Source organism: Pagrus pagrus, assembly GCF_965226575.1.
Source record: "Pagrus pagrus genome assembly, chromosome: 3".
Classification (NCBI taxonomy): domain Eukaryota; kingdom Metazoa; phylum Chordata; class Actinopteri; order Spariformes; family Sparidae; genus Pagrus; species Pagrus pagrus.
The window spans coordinates 12660816-12686065 of record NC_140187.1 but is presented as its reverse complement, the minus strand read 5'-3'; the positions used below and the strand labels follow the sequence as shown (position 1 = coordinate 12686065).

At 39.8% G+C, this 25250-nt stretch overlaps 3 protein-coding genes across 9 annotated transcripts in view; 2 read left to right on the top strand and 1 right to left on the bottom strand.

Moving 5' to 3' along the window:
- ddit3 (DNA-damage-inducible transcript 3) lies at positions 1–4413 on the top strand. Its single transcript, XM_084349585.1, has 4 exons — positions 1–200; positions 1665–1726; positions 2198–2406; positions 2627–4413. The coding sequence occupies exons 3-4, from the start codon at positions 2251–2253 to the stop codon at positions 3398–3400; spliced, it is 930 nt and encodes a 309-aa protein (XP_084205711.1). The 5' UTR covers positions 1–200; positions 1665–1726; positions 2198–2250; the 3' UTR covers positions 3401–4413.
- mars1 (methionyl-tRNA synthetase 1) lies at positions 4411–23358 on the bottom strand. 2 transcript variants are annotated; one of them, XM_084349583.1, is made up of 22 exons: positions 23097–23358; positions 20349–20439; positions 19774–19852; positions 19375–19506; positions 18010–18085; positions 17616–17800; positions 16461–16570; positions 15986–16102; positions 15492–15695; positions 13827–14028; positions 13410–13484; positions 12994–13164; positions 11561–11656; positions 10580–10697; positions 10160–10373; positions 8386–8517; positions 7959–8063; positions 7487–7682; positions 6770–6841; positions 6449–6475; positions 6028–6165; positions 4411–5164 (listed from the first exon to the last, which is right to left on the bottom strand). In XM_084349583.1, exons 1-22 carry the CDS (start codon positions 23197–23199, stop codon positions 5015–5017), a joined length of 2793 nt encoding a protein of 930 aa, XP_084205709.1. In that variant the 5' UTR covers positions 23200–23358; the 3' UTR covers positions 4411–5014. The 2 variants fall into 2 exon arrangements, with proteins under 2 accessions (XP_084205709.1, XP_084205710.1); XM_084349584.1 differs by lacking the exon at positions 6449–6475.
- A 344-nt stretch (positions 23359–23702) lies between these two features.
- Positions 23703–25250, top strand: part of arhgap9 (Rho GTPase activating protein 9) — a 53617-nt gene continuing 52069 nt past the window's right edge. For all 6 annotated transcript variants that reach the window (XM_084349724.1, XM_084349728.1, XM_084349726.1 and 3 more), the window contains exon 1: positions 23703–23918. The gene's annotated coding sequence lies outside the window, so the exon portion shown is untranslated. The remainder of the gene's footprint in view (positions 23919–25250) is intronic.

Genomic DNA, 25250 nt, shown 5'->3' with positions numbered 1-25250 from the left:
CTAGGTTGTGATGAAACTACCTTCCCATGCATAGTTCGGTTGGCCTCTCCCTCCTTATAAACACCGCCGGGAGTTTCCGAAAAATCACATTCAGCCGTCAAGACTGAACAATGGTTAACATGAGCTATCACCAATTTTTACTAAAATATCCACATTCGAGTTCAAGACAGTCGAGAAGGCGAGCGAATAAAAGAAAAAGGGTAAGTGGAGTTTATTGTCGGTAGTTTTTGGTGTCAGTTGGTGGCTGTTTTTCAGTCTTTCGGGGGGAGTAACGGTTACTTAAGGCACTCTTAAAGTCGTCTGGTGTGCTGGAAAGAAAACAGTATTTCGTGTTTTTGGCAGATATCCCAGTGCTTTTTTTGGAGGAACAGTTGTCCTTATCAATCATATTTCACATCGAGTTGTTTTCATGTGTTGTCTGCTTCGCTTGACAAGTTGTCAAGCTCGCACGGACTTTAAACCAGGAAGTTTTGTGTCTTTTTTTGACGCTTGAACGTGTTTATGCTGTTAAATTATTTTCTTAATTTTATAGCTTCAACGTCCAGCACTTGGATTTTTTAAGTGTCATTTCATTTAAACAAATCGAGACGTTAGCCCACTCCGCGTGACGTCTGACAGTAACTGGTGGGGCTGTTGACTCGAGACTGGACGGCTTTTATTTTTGACAGCTGCATTTTGTTTCAGACACTCCTCACAAACCCGTTTAAAGTAAATGTTTACCACTGAATGAATGGGTGTTAATGTTGTTTTGTCCTTTATTTTTTTTCCACCCAACCCACTCCATTCCACTCTCTGTGCGTTTCCTTTTGTTTCGCCCATTCCTCCTGCTGGACTTGCATTTCCATGACGTAATTGTCTTGGCTCACGTTGGACATGTAGCCCAACTAAAAAAAGAAATTATTTAGATTTTAAATGTTGTATAGTGTATCACAAGAAATAATAATTGGTACGTTTATTGACCAAACCTAAGTTTTAATGCAGGTATGGTGGCGCTATCACGGGGAGTTTAACATTTGACATCTAGTTAAAGAGGATTTCTTTATTTTTTAAATTATCACTTTGTAATTTAGTAATTCACATCCCTGACAGCGCCTCATTTATCTGTGGATGTTTTAATTTTTAATTTTTTTTTGTCTTTGCATAGGAGAGAAGCCTTTTTTAAATATTAAATATTACAGCTACAAGCTTTCTCTACAATGATCATAGTGGTTACAATGGCGTTTGTTAATTGATTTTTGTTTTGGACACTGTAAGCAATTAATAAAAATAGTGGACCTGACTGTCAGACCTGGAGAGATCACTACAAGGATATACTCGTCGTTTTTAACCACTTGTTTATCGATCCCAACGTGTTTTGAGGACCGTAGAAAGCAGGGGGCGCAGTGGAGAGCGTTTCGGTCTTTGTTTACAAGAATTAAGTAACAGGAATCTTATTTTCTCCATCCTTGTGGATCATTTTAACAGTTGTTGTAATATTTTCGTCATTATTTTAATTTCTCAGAGCAGACATTAATGATTAATTTTAAGCACCCTTTGTTCTCTGGCTCTGTATTTTTGCAAATCATCATTTTGATTCTGAAATCTCAGCAGATTCCAGCCCTCACAAGATACATTTTTCACACAGGATTTAACACTAACCTATCAAATACTTTCTTTTCTTCCAGAATTGTTGGGACAAGCTATCACCAACAAATTGGCAGACTTGATTAACAGAGACTTTCTAAAGGTAAATTGGTCTCCTCATATTTTACATTCTGAATGCTGCATGTGAAGTGAAGACTTTGATTTAATCAATTTGTTCATTTTAATCTGAACTTTGTCCTGGAATTGAGTTACTGGAAATTTTTATTCATGTTTTTAATCTTCAAATGCCTCTTATCAACAATTACAGTGCAGTTCAGTAATTTTCTCACTTAGTGCCACTGTTATTCCATTTTAATGTTTAAGTGGATAACACAATATACTGCACTTTGGTCTTTGTTCTAGTTTTCTTTTATCATGACGTAAATAATTATACAGCTAAAGACTTCTTGCAGTAATGATTCACAACAGCCTTTTATCCCTTCATATCTACACACCAAAACTTAACCAGTGGCAGAACGGTAGAGATTAACGAGGCTGAGTTTTTGTGATGTGTCAGTCATCTGACGTTCGGCTCCTCTGCACTCTTATACCAACCCTCCTTACCCACCATCAGGTCCAGTGTGAACCGGTTGGCCGAGTATCTGTGAGTTGTGACTGACTGGCGAGATGACTGCCGAGTGGCTACACCTGCCCCCGCCGTACCCCCCTGGCGTGGGGCCGTTGTGTGGTGCAGAGTTGGAGGCGTGGTATGAGGACCTGCAGGATATTCTGGGCTCCGACGCGGGAGGGGCAAAACTGGCACGTGCCCCCACATGTACCGAGGTCAGTAGCTTGAAGAATGAAATGGCTATCACACCTATGATGAGTGTGAGTGTTTTCAACAGTTGTATTTTCATTAAATTTCCTCTTTTCCAAGATGTATTAAACTCTTTTGTGAATAATTCTACTTGTGTTCTTAGTGATGTGAAATGTACTTCCAGTTTTATATTTTTTATTTTTTTGATAGTTTGACAGGTGTTGACTTTTCCGTTTTTGTTCGTAGAAAGAGCCGGAGTTTCTGGATGTTCTGGAGAGTTGTTCTCTGACGTGGCTGACAGATGGAAGCCAGACATGGGGCGAAGGTGTTCAGAGGGCAACAGAGGAGATCCACAGCACCCAGCCTCTGCATCACACCTCATCTTCATCCTCCTCTTCCTCCTGCATGAGTCCAGCGGTTGCAGAAGAGCGGCAGGCTGAGAGTGGGAGAAGTGGAGATAGCTCGGCAGGAGGCGGCAGTGATCTGCTGCCTCCAGAGTTCTTCGAGTTGCTGAGTGAAGGAGGAGTGGGGATGGTGGATCCGAGCGGAGCGGTGATCAGCGGCGGCTATTATTACCACCACCACCATCAACACCACCAGGCTAATAACGTCCATCCCGCTTCTCCCTCAGCCAGCGAGGAGGAACTGCCCTGTGTTCCCGATTCTCCGTCCTGCTCCTCCTCAGCCTCCCAGTCGCCATCTCAAAATTGTTCCTCTCCCTCCTCACCCGTCTCTTCTCCCTCTGCCTACCCGTCCTCCCGCCTGGGGAAACGCAAGAGGTCCACCAGCGAGAGGGCCAACGGTGCCTTGTCCTCTTTTGCCTCCTCCACGCAACGAACATCCTCATCCTACTCGTCTGCCAAAAAGAGTCGCAAAGAGAGAGAGCAGGAGAACGAGAGGAAGGTACAGGAGCTGACGGAGCAGAACGAGCGTTTGAAAGCAGAGATTGAAAGGCTGGGAGAGGAGGTACAGAGGACACGTAGAGCCCTGATAGAGAGACTAGTCAACACCAGGAAATGAGGAAAAAAAATGAAAGACGGGAATAAAAAAAATGACAGGTCCAACAGAATTGGAATAAGCAGTGGTGGGGAAAGGTGTAATATGATGGTCATGAAATGCCTCTAAGACAGAAAAGAATGGAAACCAAAGATATATTTTATAAGCAAGATGATTTTTGGAAAAGAATGAGCGCTTAAGATGGCAAGAAGGAGGAAAGTGATGAAAGTCAAGACAAGAAAAGGCACAGAGAGAAGGGGCTGCAACAGCAATGCGGCAAATAAAAAGACACAGCATGTTTAAAGGAAAAGGAAGAACAGACAGCTCTAAGTGCAACTGATTCAGTGGTTTTGATGAATGTTTGTCATTTTAAAGAATGCCTAACTTAAACCCCACCAAATAGGATGGCAGGAATAATAGTTAGGAGCATTTGATGATTTGTATGCTGGAAAGAAAGGAACTTAATTCAGAGAGTGCATGTCATCGTCATCCGTTCCCACCATTTTGCAATAATTGTAACTCCTACGTTAAGGGCTGCAATCCGGCTAGCAGAGATTATTTGCCCCAATTTGTGGAGAGTTTAGGAGCTCAGGAAAAGTTTGAAAGTGCCCAGTGCAGTGTGAGTATGAGAGAATGAGTTTTTTTGGGAGAGATTCATACTCTTTGTTACTTTTTTATAACCCATGGCTTGTGTGTATGTGTATTTAGATAAAGTAGGACCCGGCTATACTTTCTAAGCTGACCTTTTCTATCAATATGAGGATTTGTGGTGGAATTAACACGACTTGTTCTACCCTGATTTACTATTTTTATATAATCACTGTAATATATATATAATTGTACTGTAATGGCTTGTACTGTAAAATGCCAACATAACCACTGTTATTTTCTCATTGTAGTCATAGAAATTGTTAATCGTAGAATAATATGCATGGCTGTTATCATTGATGGCATCAAATACATGTATTTCACCATACCATTTATTTTATCCTTCATTGTAATCCCGAATTTGCAATAAAAGAAAAAAAAGGTGCAACTTTTTGTGTCATGTAATGTTTATTGGTTTTCCTTTTACCATGATCTGTATACTGTATGAATGATTTTTTTTTTCTTGTGTAGAAAATGGTGTAAATCAGAGGTAATTGAGAAAGGGGGAGGGGAAGAGTACAGACAATTTTTTTTTTTTTTTTAGCAGAACTTAAATTAAATTTCTGGATCCAAAAAGGGTATTTGCAGCAAATGGCAAAAACAATTTTTCAGAGGATATAAAAAACATCTTTAAATGCGCTACACACCTTCCAAAGCTAATATCGTATGCTGACTTTATCACAGGGAGAGTATAAAATCAGTTTCTTTTGGTGTAGGGATTTGGAGAAATCCCTCCATTCTGTAGCTGTATTCATTTGACTCCCTCTTTGTGTGTTTTCGTTTCCCCGTCGGCCTATCCAGCATTTCATTAGTCCTCAGTGCCAACACCACATTGTCTTAGATCCTGTCACGGCTTTGCCTTAAGCTAATACCCTCATCTCTCTTAGTGTACATCTTGTTCCCATTCTCCACTATCATACCTCAAACCATTCTACTCTTCCCTTCCTCTGACTAACCTCCGTTGTTTTTGATTTCAGTTTTTTTTCTGTCTCACTTCTTCTTGCCCTTCTGAGGTGCAGGCTCAGGGCTCTTCCCCTCAGCTTGAGCCAGCTGTTTCTTCAGGTCCAACAGTTTGGCCACCTCCGCTGTAATCACGGCCTTCTCTGCCTTCTGGGTTTTGAGCGCTCGCACCTTGTCCCCCTGTGTTGGATAAAATGACGGGTTTTAATAGATTTCTCACACCCACATTTGTCTTTAAAAAGGTTAGCTTAAATGGACAAATAGAGCGCAATTATCTGAGGCGGCAATTTGTGCGTTTGTAATTTTACGCGTCCGTCGTGGTTTGGAAATACTGAGAATTCAACATTTTTTACCGCCGCATTTATAGTAATAATGTAAAATAATAAAATTAAGCTAAAACAATTTCAATCAATTACCTACAAACTGAAGCGTTAACAGATTATTTTCCAAATAAAGATTCCAATTCAATTTAGCTTTTAAAATTAACCATTATTTATTTCAGCGGCCAGTACCTTGTCGCATGCGTGAGCCGATTTTTGGAGATCGCTTTCATTCCTTATGGAAGATTACGGATTATGGAAGACAATGTTTAAAACAAAACAATGGAATTAAAATGACATTATCGAAAAACAAAATCGGCTTGTAGTGCGAAGAAATGGCTTGTTGAGACCTAAAAATTTAGACACCGATGCTACTTTTATCCATCTGATGATGGATTTTACCCTCTCGTGTTATTCAACTGTAATATACGTTTTTTTAAATCACAAAGCAGCTGTTTTTTTTTAAACTATCACACACGATTTATCATTTCTATTTCTTCTACGATGGCCGTTAACATCAAACGCGGGGACTGCCGATGAAAACTAGCCATTGAGCGAACTCGGGTGCATTGATTTTTTTGAATGTTGATTTATACACTATCCCGTTTCAAAAAAATTATAGAATTCAAGTTCCAATAACAGATTACTAAAAATAAAAAATGCCGAAAAATTTCACAATTGGGTTTCGCTCAACAGTGCGTTCACACTAGCCAGCGATCTCACCTGCTCAGCCACAGCCTGTGTGAGCTGCTTAGCTTTTTCTGGGTCCACTCCGTTCACCGACGCCACCTCAGCAGCAGCAGCAGCAGCAGGAGCTGGCACAGCAGCAGGCTGAGTGTTGGCAGCCTTCTGAGCTGTCGTCTGAGGGAGGAAACAGACAGATGACGGCGTTTGAATTTGAGGCGTTTTGATGGTTATTATATTCTGGAGATTACTTGCTTCATTTCAGACAATAACACTCATCACTCAAAATGTCGAGCAGGATTGTATGAGTAAGTCGTGTGAATGGGCAGTGAATCACACCGGACACACGGGGATGAGTAAAAATAAAAACGTTAGATGAGGTGCTAGTGTCAGTGAAGGCATGCGGTAATCAACATTGACACAACAGCGCGACTCTTCACACACAAATACCGCTCGATACCTTTTTTTTAGGTGGTTCATCTTCAGGCTTGAGGCAAGCGGTTGAGGAGAGGGTTTAGAGAGGGATTATTTTTATCTATATGATGGATGCTCAATACATTATTTAAAAATTCATATTGTTTTTGCGCTGCATCATGTCTCACAACACAGATAAGTGGAAATTCTTATGCACGACAGCAGTCTGACGGAGGCCCGTGAACGTCTGCGCATTAACAATTCTTCTTCTTCTTCTTATTTCATATTCATAAATAGTCAACCTATATTACCACATAACATGACCGAACCGATGCACAGACCATTAGGCATCATAAACATCAAATACCTGCTGTCCACCGAATCTCTTCTTCAAAGCCTCGATCTGGTCCATCTCCAGTTTCTGGAACAGCGGACTGACCTGTGAATAAAACGAGGGAACAAAAGGTAGAAATTCAAAAAAACATATGCACGAATATTTAAAAAGTTTGCGATTGTGGATCCAGCCCAAGGCCAGTGAAGCTGGAAAATTTAACCTGGAGGCTCTGTGCTCGTCTTTGAACAAAGAGGATTATGCAAGTAAGTAAGTAGATAACTATGTATGAGAAATTTGCGGAGGTTCGATCATGATCACCGCTCTTCAACGCAGCATTAGGAAAAAAGGCGTGATTTGTCAGATAAGTTGTGTGAACATGAGCATTGTGTATGTGCTTTAGAGTGACATTAGAATAGACCTCAGACATGAATTATAATAACGTTGGAGACTGAATGCAGCGTTGGCAGCCAGCCGCGGATACAGGTCACCACAACACGGCCTGAAGGGACAAGTGGCCTGAGAGAAAGTTGCTGCTGGAAAGGCTGGAGCCTGGAAACACCGTCGGGGCTATTTTCCTTTACTGTGTGTGTGTGTGTTCACATGACAACAATGTCCTCCAGCGCACTGAAATATTGACAGGCTGTTGCATCCTCATTGTATCACCCCGTGTCAACATACAGGAGGTTCCACAGGTTTGTGTGTCTGCACATGTATGAACAGTGTGTGTGTACTTTTTCAGATCGTACTCACAGTGCCAACGCGATGGCCGGCACTCAAGGCACACACAAAGGTGCCACTGCCTTGCAACATGGTGCTGATGATAGACTGAGGTGCGTTGAGTTGGTCCCTGATGGTTTGGCTGACCGTAGGCATGTATGGGAACAGCATCACGGACAGCAAGCAGGCGATGTTCACAGACACACCCGTCACTGTGCCCGCACGTAGCCTGACGAAGAGAAACAGAGATAAGTCAGTCAGTCAGACGGACAGATCGTGATTCTAAATGTTAGATCTTAATTACTGGCTGTACACTTGTGTTAATATTAATTTCTTCTTAGAATTGATTTCATGAAATCAATCTGCTGAATCAAACAACTTTTTTCTGTGTTCAGAGACACATGAACCTTTTTTCCGTCAGTGTTCTTAATATAAAATGAGGATCACAGCTACCAGTGCACCTACAGAGCTACAGATTGTGATGAGACGGTCATGAAGATCTCACCTTTCTGTGTCGTCTCCCTTGATCTTTCTCCAGGGTTCATTGACTTGAATGTACTGGTTGCCATGGCGAGAGATGTTGAGGATGTGTTTCAGAGCATCACGGATTCTGGAGGAACATTTGAGAGAAAATTTGATGACAGCCGACCAACGTTAATTTAAATTGAAGGAAGTTGTGCGACCACAACCCACAATACAGGATGTACTATAATTTAGATTTATCCCAAGATGACACTGCCAATCTAAAAGCTAAAATGAAAATGTACACTTACATAAACATTTTCATATTTTATTCATTTTAAATCCCTGACTTAAACTGATAAAAGACGAGAATATTTTTACATATTAAAAGAAATTTCACATAAATTGATAAATGTCTGTCTAAATCCCAACATTAACCTCGTGACAGGTATGGACTTGAACGGTCTTACTTGACTTTGTCCATAAGCTGGATGTACTGCTGCAGCTCCCAGCCCACCAGAGCCAGCAGCTTCTTATCTTCCTGCTGTAGCTCCATCGCAGGCACACAGCCGTCAAAGAACTTGGTGACAAACATGCCAGCTCTGGAGGAGAGAGGGAGAGGAGGGTTTTAATGAGACAGATAAAAACATTAAAATGGGGGTCAGGGAAAAATGTGAGAATGGAGAGAGGAAGGCAGCGGGAGAAGCCTTGAGAGGGAGGGAGAGCAAAACGAGAGAAGGGCACGCTACTTGACTTGCTAATTGTTTATAAATTATAGATTTTGTTGCTAGATGTAATACAGTGCTCTGCGAGTGTAAACTAACACAACAGTGTGCTGCGTTTGAGCCTCTTCACAGCTCCTTCATCGCCTCTATGTTGGAGCCAGTCATTCTTTAAATGAGTTTCATGTGTACATCAGGGTTTGTAGTGAGGTTTTTGTCACGTGTGATGCAACAGACTGTTCTATATTTTACACATCTCTCAACCTCTGGGGAAAGTCTGCCAAGCCAAATGCCTTGACATAACTGTTGAATTAACAATGAATTCAACGATTCTGATGGGTGAGAATGAACTTTGTGTGACCTGCATTCTTAATTTGTTTTTTGATCAGTGAAACTGCCAAGCCCTAAGGGTTTCTCTTCATCCGGGAAAAATAAGAAAAAACAATATTCTTACTGTTTTAATAGCTGAATCATCCCAATCAATAAAGTAACATTTGCTGTTGGTAAATATGAATTAGGGGTTTACCCATTTTGGTTTGCTGAGCTGATTATTTGTGAAATTCTCATTAGTCAACATTTCAATTGAGCAGCAATTAGCAGGAACACCACAGCCCAGGATCGTTTACGAATTTGAAAAAGCGGCATAAGATGGACACACTGTCGCTAATGATGTAGTGATTTAGTATCTGGTTCCAGGCAAGGACAGAATTTCTTTTCTGAAGCAGAATACTTTCTACCTCCAACACCTTAGGCTGGATGCAATCTACAAGATATTTTTGAACCAATTAGGCATCAACGCTGCTGCCCGAGACCAATTTTGAAGATCAAGGTACTTTGGGAAAAAAAAAGCTGCTGAGAAAAATCTTTGATGTGGGATTTAACCCTGATCTTTTAAAAATCATTTGAGGCGATGTAATTGGGGCTAAATTACGCCATCCCAAACAAATTTAGAAAACTAGGGTGAGCCTCTTGTAATAGTTACAGCTCTTTTTTCCAACGAGTACAACAATCTGAAAACTTAGTTGTTAATTGGACCGGATGACAGTTTTGCTGCGTATTTACTTTTTCAGTGAAACTTATTACGTACAAAATGTGAACAACTTGAGGTGGATTGCCCCATTTTTTGTTTCACTGGTGACTGATTTTAACTGATCATAACAATTAAAACAGAAAAAGAAACCATGAAACACAGAAAATGTCACAAAGTTATAGGCAGGGAGAAGTATCAGGAAAAGGAGATTGGTGCAGGTGATCAAGGAGGATCACAAGTTAAATTTGGACATTTCTCATTTCTCACTGACGGACTCTTTACTGACTATATGTGATTAGAAGGTAGCAGAATTTAGCAGCTCAAGAGTTAGAAGGAGAGAGAAATAGTGATTAAGTGATGGAAAAAATGAAGACGATAAAATAAAAAAAATGAAATACATATGAAGGCTATGCACACCTTTAACATATACAGCCATGATGGAAAAGTGTACCCATAATTGTGCTGTAATTTTACAACATGATGATTACCAACCTGTTGATAAAGTTGCCCAGGTTGTTAAGTAGCTCAGAGTTGTTCTTGGTAGCCATGTCAGCCCAGGAGAAGGCTGAATCCTGTCCTTCTGGACGCACGTACAGGAGGTAGAACCGCCACACATCAGACGGGATGTTCGTGTCCTTGGCCATGTCTCCGAACACACCCACGCCTCGGCTCTTGGAGAACTTAGTGTCCTCGTAATTCAGATACTCTGTTGGGAAGTTACAGCATAAGTTACCGCCAAAGCCAGACCTTAATTTCCAGTGTGAATGCACTGGACCATGATGTTGGTGTTACATAACTGCCAAACAGAGTGAATGTGCCATTAAAACCATTTTAAGCTCTGCTGTTAATCCAACTTAGTCTAACAATATAACATATAAATAATTAATCAACTAGTGAAATCATCGGTCTTACCAGTGGCAACGAGGTGGTTGACCAGAGTGTAGTTGTCCTGAGCTCCCAGTAGGGAGCAGGGGAACACCACGCTGTGAAATGGCACATTGTCTTTGGCCATGAAGTTGTACAGCTCCACCTGATGGCAGAGAACCAACACTGCACTGTTAGGATGACATCATATTAGATCATCATGAGATCATCCAGTTCAAAGAGGACTTATCAGCTCTCCCCAACCCCCATCTCTCTCTCTCACCGTGCAAATACAGGCCATCACACACACATAACAGGAGCTCAATCCTGGGGTTTTAGATGGAGAGGAGATGAGTCAGTCAGAGTGAAGAAGATAGGTTACCTTTTTTTTTTATCTATAGGGTTTTAGGTCTTTTTTTTTTTTTTTAAAGAACTTGCAGTCCACATGTAAATGATCTGGCTAGCTGACTTGCATGTGTTTTTAGCTCGACACTTACCGTATGTGTAGGAAGCTGAGAGGTGTGAAAGCTTAAAATATCATCTCATATATGTCAACTTGTTCCCCTTTTCTGAGAGTTGATGACAGTATCATGGACCAATTTTTATTTTTTTGGTGATTTTTATGAACACCTCATCTGACACCTTAGAGCATTATATTCCACTTTAGTTTGAATTGTCACTTGGTACCTGAATTTTGTGTTTTCCTTTACATAAATAAACACATTTGCAGCATAAATTGCAACAGAAATGGCACAACTTCACCAGAGCGCAAGAAATACAGTGTTTGACTCCCTTGGTCTGTCCATTGTAGCTAATCATCGAGTTCTCATAATCAAAGAGGTTATGTCTTCATCTGTTTCACATTAGGGTTATATGGGGCTAGGAATTAACACTGTTTTAATGGAGAGTGCAGAAGACCAGATGGGGCAATGAAAAAAACAATCAGACAAAATCTGTGCCAAGCTCTTGCATCAGTACTCTGCTCGGCTCATAAATTTTGACAACATGTGCGTTGGAGGTTGGGGTTACCTGATGAGGATTCTTCCACCACTTTTCCCATTTGTCGGTGTAGTTGGCAGTGATGGACAGATAACCAATGGGGGCATCAAACCACACGTAGAACACCTGCAGAGGCAGCAAGAGTCATGAGTGACAAAGGATGCATTTTTTTTTTTGCAATGCTTTGCATCAAAGCTGCAACGATTAATCGATGAATTGTCAACTACACCAGCTTTTGCTATTTCAATGATTGATTCATTGGTTTGTTTGTGTAATTTTTTAAGGAAAAAAAAGGTAAAAATTCTCAGATTTCAGCCTGTTTAATGTGAATATTTTCTGTTTTCTTTATTCCTCGATGACAGTAAGCTGAATATGTTTTGGTTGAGGACAAAACAAGACATTTGAGGAAGTCATCTATGGCTTCGCGAGACACTGACTGACATTTTTCACCATTTTCTGTCATCTAATAGTCCAAACAACTAATTGCTTAATTAAGAAATTTTCAATAAATAATCAACAATGAACATAATATGTTTTCAGCCCTATTTAGTGTTATAGAAATTTCTGGACCACACGAATCACTCTAAAAAAGGACACAAAGATTAGGAGAAATAAAGGAATGACCTGGATACGAACATTAATTTCAATTGAGGGTGTGACTTTTGTCAAATTTCCTTTTAAAGGTGCACTATGTAGTGTTAGACTAGATATTCAAACTAAGAATTAGAGCCCAACCGATACAGACGTTAGGGAGTAACAAATTCCACTATCATATATCTACTGATATACACAATGTTTTTGCAATTATCCCTTATATGTGTTTATCAAACACAGATAACAGAGGGAGGATATTTTACAATTTAACTATAAACGTTATCATCTCAAATTACATAACTGCGCTGAAAAAGTCAACTTAACACGGAAAATAAATAAATAAATATAAGTTGCCCTTAAGCATCTCTTTCTGCCTAACAGTCTTAAAAAAAAAAAAAGCTTGGTTGACAATATCGGCCAACTGATTTTTCAACTGATTTTGTATTTATTAAGGTACAATACAAACTCATATATTAATTTCATATATTTCCATATTTTTTTCTCCAAAATGATATGATGCACCTTTAAATATTAATCTTGAAGAAAGTGGTCAGCATCCAAACATGTTGACACATGCCAGATTTAGAGAGTCTCCCAGTGAAGCACAGGAGTGCTATTAGAGAGCACTGCAGAATCATCAGTCACTGCAGCATTTGTAAACAGATAATGAAGTGCACAGTCATTCTCAATGTTTAATTAGGGACCTGACCTCAGATATTAAGTGTTTGCCTTCATTATTTTCTCAGCAGGGGAATTAGCTCAGCAGTAGAGCTTTATTATGCTTCAATACATGAGGAAAACAATGTTTGTGAGTGCTGGTGTGTGCATCTTATGAATTATTTTTTTTACTCTGGGCAACAATAGCAGACCTTCTCTTTAAAGTCAGGATGAGGTACTGGTGTTCCCCACTTCAGGTCCCTGGTGATGCAGCGAGGTTTGAGTCCATCTCTCAGCCAGGAGCGAGTGATCTGTTTGGCATTTGCTGTCCAGTCTCCTGTGCTGGTTGACTTGTCCAGCCACTGCTCCAACTGAGCTTCAAGCTGCATGACAGAGAGAAGTAGAATGAAAATGCTGGCGAAAACAACCAAATGCCTTAACTCTAAACCACAGCTCAGAGAGAGTAAAGCAGTTCATGTAATACATTTACCACAGGGATAAAAGCTCTGTGACTTGGAATTACACTTTATGCTTTTACTTCCTTAACAAGCCGACTCTGTCTCCGTCCCTGTGAACAACAATCACCGTCTAAACTGTAGAATGGACAATGCAGTGTGAAAAAACATACCTTTGGCAGGTCCAGGAAAAGATGTTTGGAGGAGCGGATGACTGGAGTCTGCCTGCAGACCTTACACTGGGGTTCCTGTAGAGGAGAGTCATAAACAATGATCAACACCAGTGAGGCTGACTTCTGCTTGATTTTTAACTGACATTGCAATTTGGAGAGCTCCAGTGCAGCAACAAAAGTCTGTATTCTAGATTCATAGTTTGGTGCAGTACAAGTGGATCTTTTGTTGTGAAATGAAAATAAAATTCTTCTTGAATCTTGAAAGCCAGTTAGTAGCAGAACTAGTTTTTTGCCTTCAATATACAGTATATTAACAACAAAGAACAAAAATGGTATGGCATTTACCAACATCATCGTTCTTGTTCTAATAGTCAATTAATAATCCTCATTTTCATCAACATGCTCCTTCAAACTCACCCTGAGCTCCACAGCATTGATGAGGCGCCCACACTTGTCACACTGGTCGCCACGAGCTTCTGGGTAGGCGCAGTGGGGACAGATGCCTTCTACAAAGCGATCGGCAAGGAAGCGCTGACAGTTTTCACAACGGAGCTGCTCCACTGTGTCTTCCATGAGAAAATCATGCTTGTGGAGTCGCCAGAAAATATCCTGGGCTATCCTAAATGGATTACAAGAGGACAAGTTGATTGAAAGATACTTTAGGGGCTTTGCCTGGGATGACACAATGTTTGTCTTTTGACCAGAGTTTAAAAAAAAAGGTGGATGAACTGATCCTTTTTGTCCATTGGCTGGAAATGATGTAAACTTAAGATATAGAACAATATACTAGAAACAGAAACAGAAGAAAAAAGAGTTTGTGTTATTGATTTAACAAAAACGTGACGTAAAATGGTACAAAAAAAACAAAGCTGCTTGTAATCTTTGGTGTGTGATAGTAAATCTTAAATGCAAGACCTAACATCCAAAGCACTTTTCAAAAGTCTTTAATCTGTGGGCTGTTTTCATTTTTCAAAGTAGTTCTGGTGCATTGCGTTTCATGCCTTTTATGTTGTAGTCTATCAAAGCAAAAGGCCCCATAACACAAGAGTTTTTATCTCTGTAATCCTTTTCTGTGTACAAGAATTCAATTCTCTTCTTTATAGAAAAAAAGTGCCTCTCTTTTGTTTCCTATTTCCACGTATAAGTAGGTAAACCCACCAAAAAAAAAAAAAACATCTTTCCAGGTCTTTATTTTAAACCCATACAAACAAAAATAAGCTGACAACTTATCCTCCATAAGAAGAAGTCTACTCTTTTGCTTTCATTGTTTCAACAGAAGAAAGAGAAACAATCCATCCATATTTTTAGTTACCTACGACAGTGTATTAAAACCTTTGTAGGTAAAAAAAATAATTAATTAATGGAAAAACATTAAAAAGACATTATGGAGCCAGGGGAGCATCCAGCAACATCCAGTAAAAAACCTCAGATGTTCTCAGAGAGTTAAGTGGACTTTCAAGAAATTGCCTGTTGATGTAACCAGCGATATCCTTGCATCTGTGCATTGTGTTGTAGTTCCTGACGCACAATTTTTTTCTAAAATGTGTGACTTTTATGTCAGAGAATTTCCCTTCTTTGGTGCACATTTATGAGCTAATAATCTCAGAGAATATTCTCTTTTGTCGTAAATCTGAGATTTTTTTCACATTCTCCATATTTTCCCTCTTTCTTTTCAATGGCTCAAATATGCAGTCTAAGGTGCCTCATCAATATTATAAAATGGATAATGTGACTTGAAAGTTAAAACAAATGTTTTTAAAAATATCTTCCTTATTTGATAAACCTTGAGATTGTAAGCAATAACCTACATTCTTCAATCAAGTTCAATAATCTGAGATTAAGTAAAGTAGACTTTAAGCTTGAGAGGGCTAGACATCCACACTAGTATCTACTGCAAGATCAGAGTAATCCTATGTTACGTAACTGTATAGTAATCGTATGGAAACGTGCCCTTTCATAAAGCCAGACGGTAAAAGAACCACACCCAACCCTCGAGAGGACCAGGGTCAGGGAGCTCACATAACAGCAGATTACATTTTTACACACAGGCCAACTGCAGCCGCCTCCCTCGCTTCCACTTACTCCGTCTGCTTCTCAGTGGTGGTCCTGCCAAAATAATCGAAGTCAATCTGGAACCACTTGTAGATGCTGGAGTGAATGGTGTGATACTTGTCGCAGATCTGCTGCGGCGTCAGACCCTCCTCTCTGGCCTTGTTCTCTGTTGCTGTGCCGTACTCATCTGTGCCACACACAAACAGCACGTTCCAGTCTCGCAGACGGCCGTACCTTCGAGGAGGAGATGCGTGGAGTCAAAATATTAAGACATCATAGGCACTCGGACAGAGGGATGGTAATTGATGAGGACAGATGTAGTAAGAAAAAGAAATGGAGGAAGAAAGATGATGTTGAGTTCGAGTGAATATTATATAACATATGTATTATATATGCACAAGATTGTATATAATCTCATGTAAACGTTTTAAAAATGTGTTTGGTGCAGAGGTCTATATTTAATTCATGATCATCAGTATTTTGTTGGCACCTATGTAGAGAGGAAAAAGGAATTCAAATCCTACCTGCAGAAAACGTCAGCGCTGAGGACGCAGCCAATGATGTTGCCCAGGTGGGGAACATTGTTGACATAAGGCAGGGCGCTGGTCACGAGCAGGTTTCGCTTGCCCTCTTGTGGTAAACTGGTAGGAAAACAAAACAGATCTAGGCTTTAATCTGCTTATCTCATTACTCCTTATGGGTTAGAGTCTACATCCTCAGTCAGTTTTCTACATGTTGCAGCTAAACCCACTCTACTCTAATTCTGTTGGATGATCACTTGACAAAATAACTTTTCAGGAACAGAAACAGGCTGCTCTTCTTGAGACTGCACACGACAGTTGCTGGGTGAAGTTTGTGGGACTGTCCCACAGGAAGATGATAATGTGACCCCCAAAAACATAATTTAACACCCAAAACTGCAGAATATACACTCTTTGCATGTTACTATAAATAATCTGCTTGATGCCTAGAATAGAAAACAGCACTTAAATTACTTACATAGGGTGCTGTCTGTCTGTAGTCATTGGGCAGGCGTTCAAACCTTTACTCCAGGTGAGAGCAGCTGCCTCCATCTCCGCTTCTGAAACCGCACGCTCACCTTCATCACCCTAAACAAACATTTACATATAGAGAATCATTGGGTTAGTTAGTAATCTCCATGATCAGATATTTGTACTTTTAATCCTGCTGTTTTATTAACTTGTTAAATTAATTTAAATGTAAAATTTGTAAAATATTATGACTGTGGACAAAAAAGTCTGAACTCTAAATGGTTAATGATAGTTTTTATCTGCCACTGAAAGCTGTTCCATTGATGTAAAATGACATAATATCCAAATTGGCTCAATTTCAACATGAATGTTAAACAAGCAGAGATCAGATGAGGCACTGCAGTACAAACACAAAGATGGTCTTGTTTTCAGCACATTTGTATAAACTCACAAGAATCATACTGTATAAAGGAGGTGATTTTTTAAAGAACTGCCCTCCCATTAAACTACCGTATTTACAAGACTTTTATTTTTTGCCCTTTAACACCTGACCTTTCGACCCTTTAACCCCGAAGCTAACGCATTTAGCAATCTGACATACACACACTCCGCATCCTCCTTTGACATCGAGCCGTAACTGCCGCTTCTATATTTGACTGACACCTGCTCAAATCCTCCAATCCACTGCTCACTAGAGAAAGAAATGGAGGATTAAGAAAATGGTGATGTAACTTCTACATGCTGCATGTTCTATAGCCTAACACGGGTGTCAATTTAGCTTTCAGAGAGCCAGGTTAACTCTCACACGGAAACTGCATCTGCTTTACAAGAGAGCCCTGCTTAGTTTAAGTGAGGTGAATTTGAGCCTTGCAACCCTTTGAATGCTTTAACTTTCTTCCCCAAAAAAAGTACAAACGCTGCAGTGAAGTAAAGACAGAAAATGCGGGAAAGGAAATGTGTGACATTGTCTCACAAGGTGTTGTTTGTGCAACTTTAAATCAAGCAAAAAAAAAAACCAATACATTTTCTTGGAAACCTCACAGGTTGTACATGTTTCCTCAGGCATAAGCACAAGTAGTTAGGCACTGAAGCACCTCTGAATGCTTTTTGTTCAGTAAGAGGGCTTTAAGTTTAATAGTTATCCTGATGATCCGGCTGATACCTCAGCAGGGCTGCTGTTGCATTGCTGAGTGTCTCTGCACTGGCTGCTCCGAGGGGCAGGCTGCCTCTGCATGAAGCTCTTCATGCCCTGCAGGCCTTTTCCCTGCAGCACTTTCTGAGCAGCAGACTGGAAACTGTGCATAACAGCCCCACGGTCAAACCAAGTCTTCACACACTTACATTCACCTGAAAAGGAGAGCAAAGGGGTTGCGGTAAGGACCGTTCGAACGTAGAGAACAGGAAAAAAAATGGAAATAAAACAACTGATAATAAAATAAAGAGAGATGGTAGGTGAAGAAAGAAGACAAAGACTCTCTGAATGAAAATAGGGAAGAAGAAATAGTTAATTGATGCACAGTTTATGCATGGCCAATAACAAGTTTATTATTACTTACCCAATGCTAGTGAAGGATCAGATAAAACAGGGTACAGCGCAGCCCACAAAACAACATCAGCAACTGAAACGGCTTTCTGAAACACAGCAAAGTTTAATGAGCATTCATTTTTAAAGCAATTAAAATTCAAAGTTGAGATCACGATAAATTAAACACGGTTACTTATCGACTTTGGAAACATCCTGTATTTATCAAACTGTTAAAAAACGTGTCTTTTAAACAGTGGCTTTCCCTTAAATTCTATAATAATAGAATACGTAATACAATAGATATAAATACTTAAAAATGTTTGTTAAAATGGGACTCTTGTCCTTTTTTTAGCACTAATAGATGTGCACCAAACTCCAAGCGGCAGCTGGACTGTTCGGGTTTTTTGCAAAAGACACACTTTTCCACAGTGAGCTGAACTACACATGCCACAGTCTGGCTGAGAGTGAGTTTGGGATTTTAGGTCGGTGTGAAAGCACACCACTGTAAAGGAAAGGGGTTTGCTGGATTTTTTTTTCACAAGACAAACTGAGAGCATCATATCATTATTGCGAAATGAAATGCAGAACAATAACCCTTTTATCTCTTGTTTTCATAACTGTAAGAAGCCAAAATATTAGTTGAAAATAAAATTTGATTAATCACCACCACTATTCCTGAACTTGCCATGTGTTGTTTTCCTGTCACCCCATCAAAAACCTAAATACTTGCTGTTTTGAGAGCCGTAAAAACAATAGAGAAGAAGGATCTGCACGACCCCTGTGACTTTAGACATACAGAACAACCATGAGGAAGACTATTTTCAGCATGATTTGTTTTTTGTGTGTTTACATCTCACTAAATATGGACTGTGTTCACTTCCTCACTGTGTGTGAGAACCACATTTTTTCTTGAGCTTTACACAGAGTTCCTCCAAGCCATGCCAATCACCAAGAGACTTAACAAAACATATTCCTGTACACATGAAATATATGATAGACACGGATGACTCGTTGCCACAGGGGCTGCAAATAGCATAGAGAACTGAACCACCCACCCACCCACACTCTGGCACATCTGTAACATAAGGGACCCTCCTCCCCAGATAAATCATTCTAACTTAAAAATTCATCACTAGCTCTACATGATCAGCTGAAAAAAAGATAAATAAAAAAAGAAATGTTGCCGGAGGAGCCTGGTGTAGCACAGAGGAGACGCTCAGTTAAGCTCAGCTGAGCTTCCAAAAAGACGTTGTGAACTTTTGACTTGATCGTATATTGTATAGACTGAAAGGGGTTTGTCTGAGTTAGTATGTTTGTCTTTATCTTCTAAATACAACTAAATAGGCACTGGATAACATGAAGTGTTGTAGCTGAACAGGAGATGGTAATGCTGTACCCCAGTTAAATATGGCGTGTTCCCCTTGCTCAAGCTTTGGTCCAAGTAGTTTAGGGGCCCCTGGAGGACTTTGAACACCTCTGATCCTTTTCCTTGCAGCACTGCTATGTGGAGGCCCTCTAGCAGTGCAGGCTGCACAAAAAAAAGACAAACAGAGGTTAATTAGAATGGATTGAATGACATTAGAGTGAGCAGTAAAACAAAGAAGCATGGCTGAGGTTAAACAGTTAATTTCCTTAAACCCTACAGATTTCTGTTGTACATTGCTCTTTTGAGAGCATGAGTTTAAATCATTTGGCTGCATGGATTCTTGTTGGCTTGAGTTACACAGAGGTAAGGTGTGTTGTATAACAGATTACCAAATAACTGAAAGGTCTGTTTTTTTTATGTCAAGCTTACCTGAAGTGTTGTGGCCTCCCATTCAAGCCACTGATTGCAAAGTTCACTGGAGTCTTGTCCATTAACTTCAAACAGGTATCTAAGGTGTTGAAAGTGGGAAACAGAAGAAAGTCCTGACAAACAGTTGCAGCTTAGATTTTTTTTTATCTGATCTGTTTCAAACAAACACGTATCTAAAATCTAGACAGGTATCAGAAATTCTAAGTTTTTTTAAAGATAATTTTTAAACAAATTGAAGACCGATTTTTGGACAAACTATGCTGTCTAAAGCAGTATAAAGGTAAGTAGCACATATGTGGTCCTGTGCAGAGGTAGGTTTATGTAGGAATATGGTTATTAGAGTGAGTTAGGTCAATCTACATTTTGTAAACAGGTGAGTGCAAGTATAAAGTAGCCAAAGCTGGCTGCATGACTAGATACTGAGATGTCTGAGATAAGTGAAAATACATTTTTGCTGTTCAACTTGCCCTTTTGGATATCTGATGAGCTACAGTATATAGAGACAGTGAGTAATAGCCTCTACATTCATGCCAACTTGCACTTGGCATTCGAAGGAGATTATTAAATCTACTGACCGGCAGATGGCATTGGAGCTGAAAAGGTGCTGCCCACTAGGCAGGAGCAGGGCTGGCAAGGCTGGACGGCTAAGGAAGGGCACCACTTTTTCTGAAGAAAAAAAAAAAAAAAAATCACAATGTTTCTTCAGAAAAAAACTAAACAAATAAAATTGGAAGACAACAACAACAGTAGACAAGATTGTTATGTGGATGAGCTTGTTTCTAGACTAGTTAGACTTGATTCTTCATCTGGGTGAATCATGTTTTTCAAACCGTAAATCTTTTTTTTTTATATTTGTTTATAGAGAGTAGAACATTTTAGATCCAGTGGATCCAGTCAATTTCTACTCTTCCTGAGCAGAGATTATATTAGAATTCAAAGCTGCATCTTAAAGGAGAACTAATAGCACAGGGCTCTTCAAATGCTTCAAGGATAATCTTGTGATCAAATTCTTAGCCTCAATACTTATCAGTGAGTTTACTAGAATGATCTATGAAGAACACAAAGGTCACGTGGAAAGTCGAGGATATTTTTTAAATCTGGAATTCATCAGAACTCAGGACGAATCACCACATGAGGGGAGTCTGATAATACATGATTACTCATGTCTTCATTTCAACAACATAATTTGATATGTTATGGTGGCTCTAGGATTTAATACAGCAAAATATTATTATTATATTTATCTAATAAATGTGCAATATTTCAGACTTTGTAATGAATTAAATTGGTTAGTTGGGTACTCCTCCATAACAGTAAACTAAATATCTTTGGGTTGTGGATAGGGATACAATTAACTTTTATTTTCATTACTGATTAATCCGTTGATTAATTTCTTGATTAATCAGTGAGTTGTTTGGGCTATAACATGTCAGAAAATAGTTGAGAAATATGTGAATGTACACAAAAATATTCAGTTTGCTGTCATAGAGGAGTAAAGAAAACAGAAAATATTCACGTTTAAGAAGCTGGATTCAGATAATTTTGGAAATTGTCAAGAATCGATCTTCAAAATTAGGGCTGTCCTGAATACCATTGTAGGGGCTTCAAAAGTTCAGTGAGAACAACTAATCGATTGATCATTGCAGCTCTAGTTGTGGACAAAAAAGACATTTGAGGATGTCATCTTGGGCTTTGGGGAACACTAGTCTGTTTTTTTTTTGGGACATTTTTTTATTTTACCATTTTATGACATTTTATATTTGGCTGCAGCCCTATAATGAATCAGTTGATAAATAAAAAACAAACACCCCTAATTCTGCTTATATACATAATGTATTTCTGAGTTCAGTCCACTTCATTCATACACTGTGGCTTCATGCCAGATGGCCCTGATTATTCATCTCTGTGATCCAGCTGCCAAGGAGGACTAGCACACATCTGGGACTTGGAGTGAAGCCTCTCTCACATGTCAGACACAATCAGACCATAAGCCTGAAGCTGCCTGGGATGTTTACCATTTAATTAGAGTCTAATTCCCCATGCACAGCAGCTTCTAGATGATGCTCCACCATGCAATGCATCCAGTGAGAAATACCCCAAGTCACAGCAGCATGACCAGCTCATATGTTGTAGCCATATTCTCTTGATGCAAAACAATACAACATGTGAAACTCATTGTTGAACTATGCCTGGGGAAGACTACTTGAATTAAAACAGCCTCTCTTGAAGCCTTTCTCAAACTTGGGTCAAAGATGACCATTAATTGCCCCCCATCCCGAGGAGGGATGAGTGATCTGGTCAAAATATCAAGATCGAGATCATCAAACAGACTTGTGTCACTGTCAATAATTCACATTACGACTTGGTTTAGATTACAGTCACAAGTCCAACCTGAATTTTTAACCTGTTGGACCTCTCTCCACTCCTCTCCTCTCTCTCTAAATGAGCCAGCATCTTCTACATTTTTTAGGTCCTTGGTTATCTAATCAAGTTTTTTGGGCGCAGCTTGATCAAACTGGCAGGGAATAAAAGCCTCACACCGTAAGTGAACTTAGATTTTGTTCTTTGAGAATAAAAACATTGACAATTTTTGAAAATAAAAGGTATAACAAGATATAACGAGACATATATTGTTACTGTCTCTGTATAATAAAGCCCTGCAACTTGACAGTGCAAATAAAATCATAATGTTTGTTCAGATAAAACCAAATAAACCGCACTCAACAACAAACCAGACTGTTGTGCAGGTGAGCTTGTTTATAGAGTAGTTATACCAGTTTCTTCAACTGGCTGAAACATGTTCATTCACACCATAAATGCGTATTTGAGGGCTGAGTTTTCAGACATAGAGAAGAATAAACAACATTTAGTAGATCTAATTCAGTTCTACACTTCCTGGGTACATTTAAATTGGAAATCCAAGTAAATCTATACTGTTGAAGACATAACAGCTGTAGCTATAGGTTGGTGGGCTACACTGTACAGGCAGAAGCCTAACACCTCTTAAACAAAGGAAGCTACACGAACAAACAGCACTAAAACAAGGCAAACAAAGCAGTGATGTACAGTAAGAGTTTTCTAGCTGCTTCAGATGCAGACACAGGTGGACTGTCCCCTCCATTCATCAGTGACTGACAGTCAGGATGACAGCTAGCTAGCTAGCTTGCTATTCCAACCGTCAGTTACAGCACAAACCCAGCTCAAACCTGATGAAAACCACATATTACGATTACCCACTGCTGCTCTTTAGCAAACGGCAGCTGTTATAAATCTCTTTTACATGTAAACCCACAGACTAATTTAAGCTAACCATGCTTTCTTACCTTCGTGGTTGACATACTGAACGTCACACTGAACTCCGCTCACTTCTAAAGCAGCTAACACCTTTAGGCAATGCGGGTTGCCTTCACTTACGAAGAGCTTCATCTGGCCGTTGACAGCAACTCTGCTTTGTTTGAGCTGTCTTTAATGATGGCAGTATTTGTACTTTAAAACAAGACAAGCAGCTGCTGTTGTTAGAAAGTTTGCCAGTGAGTGCCGTCCACACGCTGATGCAAGCGGTGCTCGACCTTTTACACATGGCGGAGATGTAGTTTTGGAGCGGCGCCTGCGTCGTTAACATAGACGGTAGCTGTCTATTAAATAGACTACAACTCCCATGAGCCGTTTCCGAGAGGGTAACATTCGACGCGCATTAGGTGTGCTTGTTTTCGTTGTCACTGTAGCACCGCTGGGCGGGATACATTTCAAGTGATGTACATTACAAACCGGGCGACGTCCTGTGCTTAAACGCGCGCACTTCAACGCCGCTTGTTCAGTTATATGATTGGTTCTGTGTAAAATCATATTGGGCGATTGTAGCCAATCAAAAACTAGCAAACCCACACAGCAGAAGCTGTTTTTTTTATCCACTTAGAGCGCCAGGAGGATGTATGACCATGGGCTGCACCGGGCAACTTAGTGCACACGTATGACTGTTAATTTGCAAAAGTGTACGGCGGAGTTGTTCTCTGTGCTTCCGTTACCTGAACTATGTGAATTCATCAAGCTTTTTTATTCACGCCGCGAGAAAAGACGCAACTCCTGCTCGCTCCGCAGTTCACTCCAAAAACACAACAGAGCTGTCATCATCACGTCGCTGCAAGGTGAGTGAGTGATGTTGAGCCCCGCGAATGCAAAGATGAGATTTCTGCTAAACTGTTTGGTCAGAAATGTTTATTTTTTTTCCCCTTTAGGAATTATCACATAAATGCAGGAGGAAATATTTCATGCAAGATTAAGAGTTTCTGTTGTTCACTCACCATCGGTATTATAATCTCCTGTGGCATTAGTGCAACTGTAGTTTAAACCATATACACTTATGCACCGAGATAAAATGTACATTATATTTTACAAGTTGTTAGATTACATTATTTTGTCACCGGTCACATCTGAGTACAGGTTTAAAAGAGTATGAATAACATTGTCATAACATATCTCTTGGCTTTAATGGTCTTTGCACTTAATTATCATCATTCTGTGCATTTACAGTTGCTTGTGTTTTATTTTGAAATATACATTTTAGTCTGATTCCATATAAGGCTGATTTCAGCTTTTATCTAGTGGTTACAATTACAATGCATGTCACAATGCTCCCATCTCCTGTAAGTTTGTGCAAAACAAAAAAAGTTGTCATCCAATGCTGCAGATCTAATGTTTAGCAACATATAGTAAGTCTCGCCTCCACAAAAAGATCATAAATACATTTTGCTGTTACTAAAATAACTTTATTCTTTTCCAAAACACCTTATTTTTCCACACCATAGTGTCAAACCACATGTAGCTGACAATATACTGTCACAACCGCGGCAAGAGAACCACAAGGAGCTAACTGTGAAGACTCACCATGTACCTATAACCACCTTTTAGAGTTTCCTGTACTGCCCATCCCCTTATACACTCACGTTTTGACATATAATGCACTTTTTGCATTGCCAGTCTTTTAGGCGATGATGCATTCTCACATATGTCATCACTACAATGCTGCTGGCTCCATGACCTCATTTTTGGTCATCTGTATTTCCCAGTCATGAGAAGTCACACTGATAAGAAACGCTTATCTCGACACTTTACATATGACAGACCTCGTTTCATGCGGAAATACATTTGCATGCTACTGCAAGTTGTAGCCGTGTATATGCTTCACAGAGAGTACATGGACGGGTTAACCACAGAGTGTGATGGAAACGGTTTGACTGACGCATTGCATTTTTGTTGTTTCATAATCTTTCTTAAGTCCATGCAAAGCAGGAGATTTGCTCCCCTTTTCGCCAGCCTGTGACGACACAGGCTCGAAAGATTATTCTCCAGTTGCAACACTGACTGATTAAAAGTGCCCCGTACCATGTGCAGTATTAGCAGGGGGGTTACAAGTTCGCTCTAATTGCTTGTGTGCTTCACTGTCGTGGATGAAGTGTCGAAGACAGATTGAGAGACTG

Bases quoted from the DNA above. Each gene is read 5' to 3' on its own strand.
- mars1 (XM_084349583.1), bottom strand. From the start codon at position 23,199: ATGAAGCTCTTCGTAAGTGAAGGCAACCCGCATTGCCTAAAGGTGTTA. The intron at 18,086-19,374 runs GTACAGCATTAC...GCTGTGTTTCAG, and splicing joins ACACGCCATATTTAACTGGG to AAAGCCGTTTCAGTTGCTGA. The intron at 11,657-12,993 runs GTCTGCTATTGT...CTGCCTCTGCAG, and splicing joins ATCCTGACTTTAAAGAGAAG to GTGTTCTACGTGTGGTTTGA.
- ddit3 (XM_084349585.1), top strand. From the start codon at position 2,251: ATGACTGCCGAGTGGCTACACCTGCCCCCGCCGTACCCCCCTGGCGTG. The intron at 2,407-2,626 runs GTCAGTAGCTTG...TTTTGTTCGTAG, and splicing joins GTGCCCCCACATGTACCGAG to AAAGAGCCGGAGTTTCTGGA.